Raw genomic sequence first — 1,418 nt, 5'->3', positions numbered from 1 at the left:
CCACAATCAAGTGTAACTTATGATTTGTTCAATTTGTGTAAATAAATGATTGCATAATCTTTTATGAATCAATTTGAACTCGTCTGAGTTCCCTCATTGTGTCACCCTTCACTTTGTACAGACAAATATTAATGAGAAAAAACCTTGGTAAAATTTTCTCTCATAACTTTGTTATGATAAGATGTAGGGAGACCTATTTTACATAAGTCACATATCCCTTACAAGCTCCACGCTGCATTGACACAAGTCACTAATCTCCAAGTGCACAAATATTATTTGGTGACAAACTGATTGCTCACAATCTGATTTTGTCCAAATCTACTTTACAGGTGTTAAAAACATAACGTCTGACTTTAAGCAGCTCCAGACCAGTTTGATGATATAAAGTTTTGCATGTTTCCCTCATTATTTTAATGTTGCTGACATGAAAAAAGGCATTGTTTCTGCCTGTCCTCCTTTATTTACTGAGTTTAAAGAGTTGTTTGTGGTTAGAAARAGAACTTCTCTGTGCACATGAATCAGACAGATATCTATATTTAGGGCCGTTATCATGGACATGATGAAGCACTGCAGCTAAAAGCTGTGATGCAGCCGTTCAGCAGTGCAGATACATCAAAGATCCTCTGATGTTGAGCTGCTCCACATCACTAAAACGTATCCATCAGGCTGGGTGTAGGTCCTGTGACAGCTCCTGTCAGGTTACGGTTGGTTTACAGAGTTTTAAAAGTCACTCACTGATGTGGTCCAGAGAGCCTGAGCAGAATTTGCCGTAGAACATTTTGGCTCCGAGCTCTCGGAGGTCGTAGATGGTGAAGGGCCACAGGTGGAGAACATTGTTCCTGGTGAACTCCTCCCTCTTCTCCAGCACCACCACCTGAGCCCCCAACAGGGCCAGCTCGATGGCGGTCCTCAGTCCACATGGTCCAGCACCCAGCACCAAACACTGAGAGGGAGGAGAGCAGGAAGTGAGTCGGTGGCTGGGATCAGAGACAGGAAGTGAGTCAGTGTCTGGGATCAGAGACAGGAAGTGAGTCAGGGTCTGGGATCAGAAACAGGAAGTGAGTCAGGGTCTGGGATCAGAGACAGGAAGTGAGTCAGGGTCTGGGATCAGAGACAGGAAGTGCACCAAACAGCTCCTCAGTTTAATGAACAGGAAGCTTTCTTTGATCTGAACTCAACTTTGAGTAGAAACTTTTACATCTGACCATTTATAACAATATTTACTCTTTTTGTGACATAAACTGAATCATTTCCATTTGTGGTTTATTATATGCAGCCTATAAATGTCTGAAAAATCTTTATAATATCAAACAGGATGAAGAATAGATCCCATGTCAGATCATTGAACCTTCTCAAAACATAATTTACTAAACTTTTCTGCTGTACTGTAGTTGAAATTTGTTGCTTTTATGAATTTT

The 1,418-nt window shown here is 41.1% G+C and overlaps 1 protein-coding gene across 1 annotated transcript; it reads right to left on the bottom strand.

Moving 5' to 3' along the window:
* Positions 1-96: 96 nt before the first annotated feature.
* Positions 97-943, bottom strand: LOC106529587 (protein-methionine sulfoxide oxidase mical1; the record flags this gene model as incomplete). The annotated part of the gene is given in 1 exon segment (XM_014025057.1): positions 97-943. A coding segment is annotated over 1 exon segment (216 nt), but the record flags the coding sequence as incomplete, so codon positions are not given.
* Positions 944-1,418: the final 475 nt, after the last annotated feature.

The sequence above is a fragment of the Austrofundulus limnaeus genome, unplaced genomic scaffold, assembly GCF_001266775.1.
Source record: "Austrofundulus limnaeus strain Quisiro unplaced genomic scaffold, Austrofundulus_limnaeus-1.0 Scaffold454, whole genome shotgun sequence".
In the NCBI taxonomy this organism is placed as follows: Eukaryota; Metazoa; Chordata; class Actinopteri; order Cyprinodontiformes; family Rivulidae; genus Austrofundulus; species Austrofundulus limnaeus.
The sequence above is the reverse complement of the archived record's forward strand: the minus strand, read 5'-3'. Positions and strand labels throughout refer to the sequence as shown.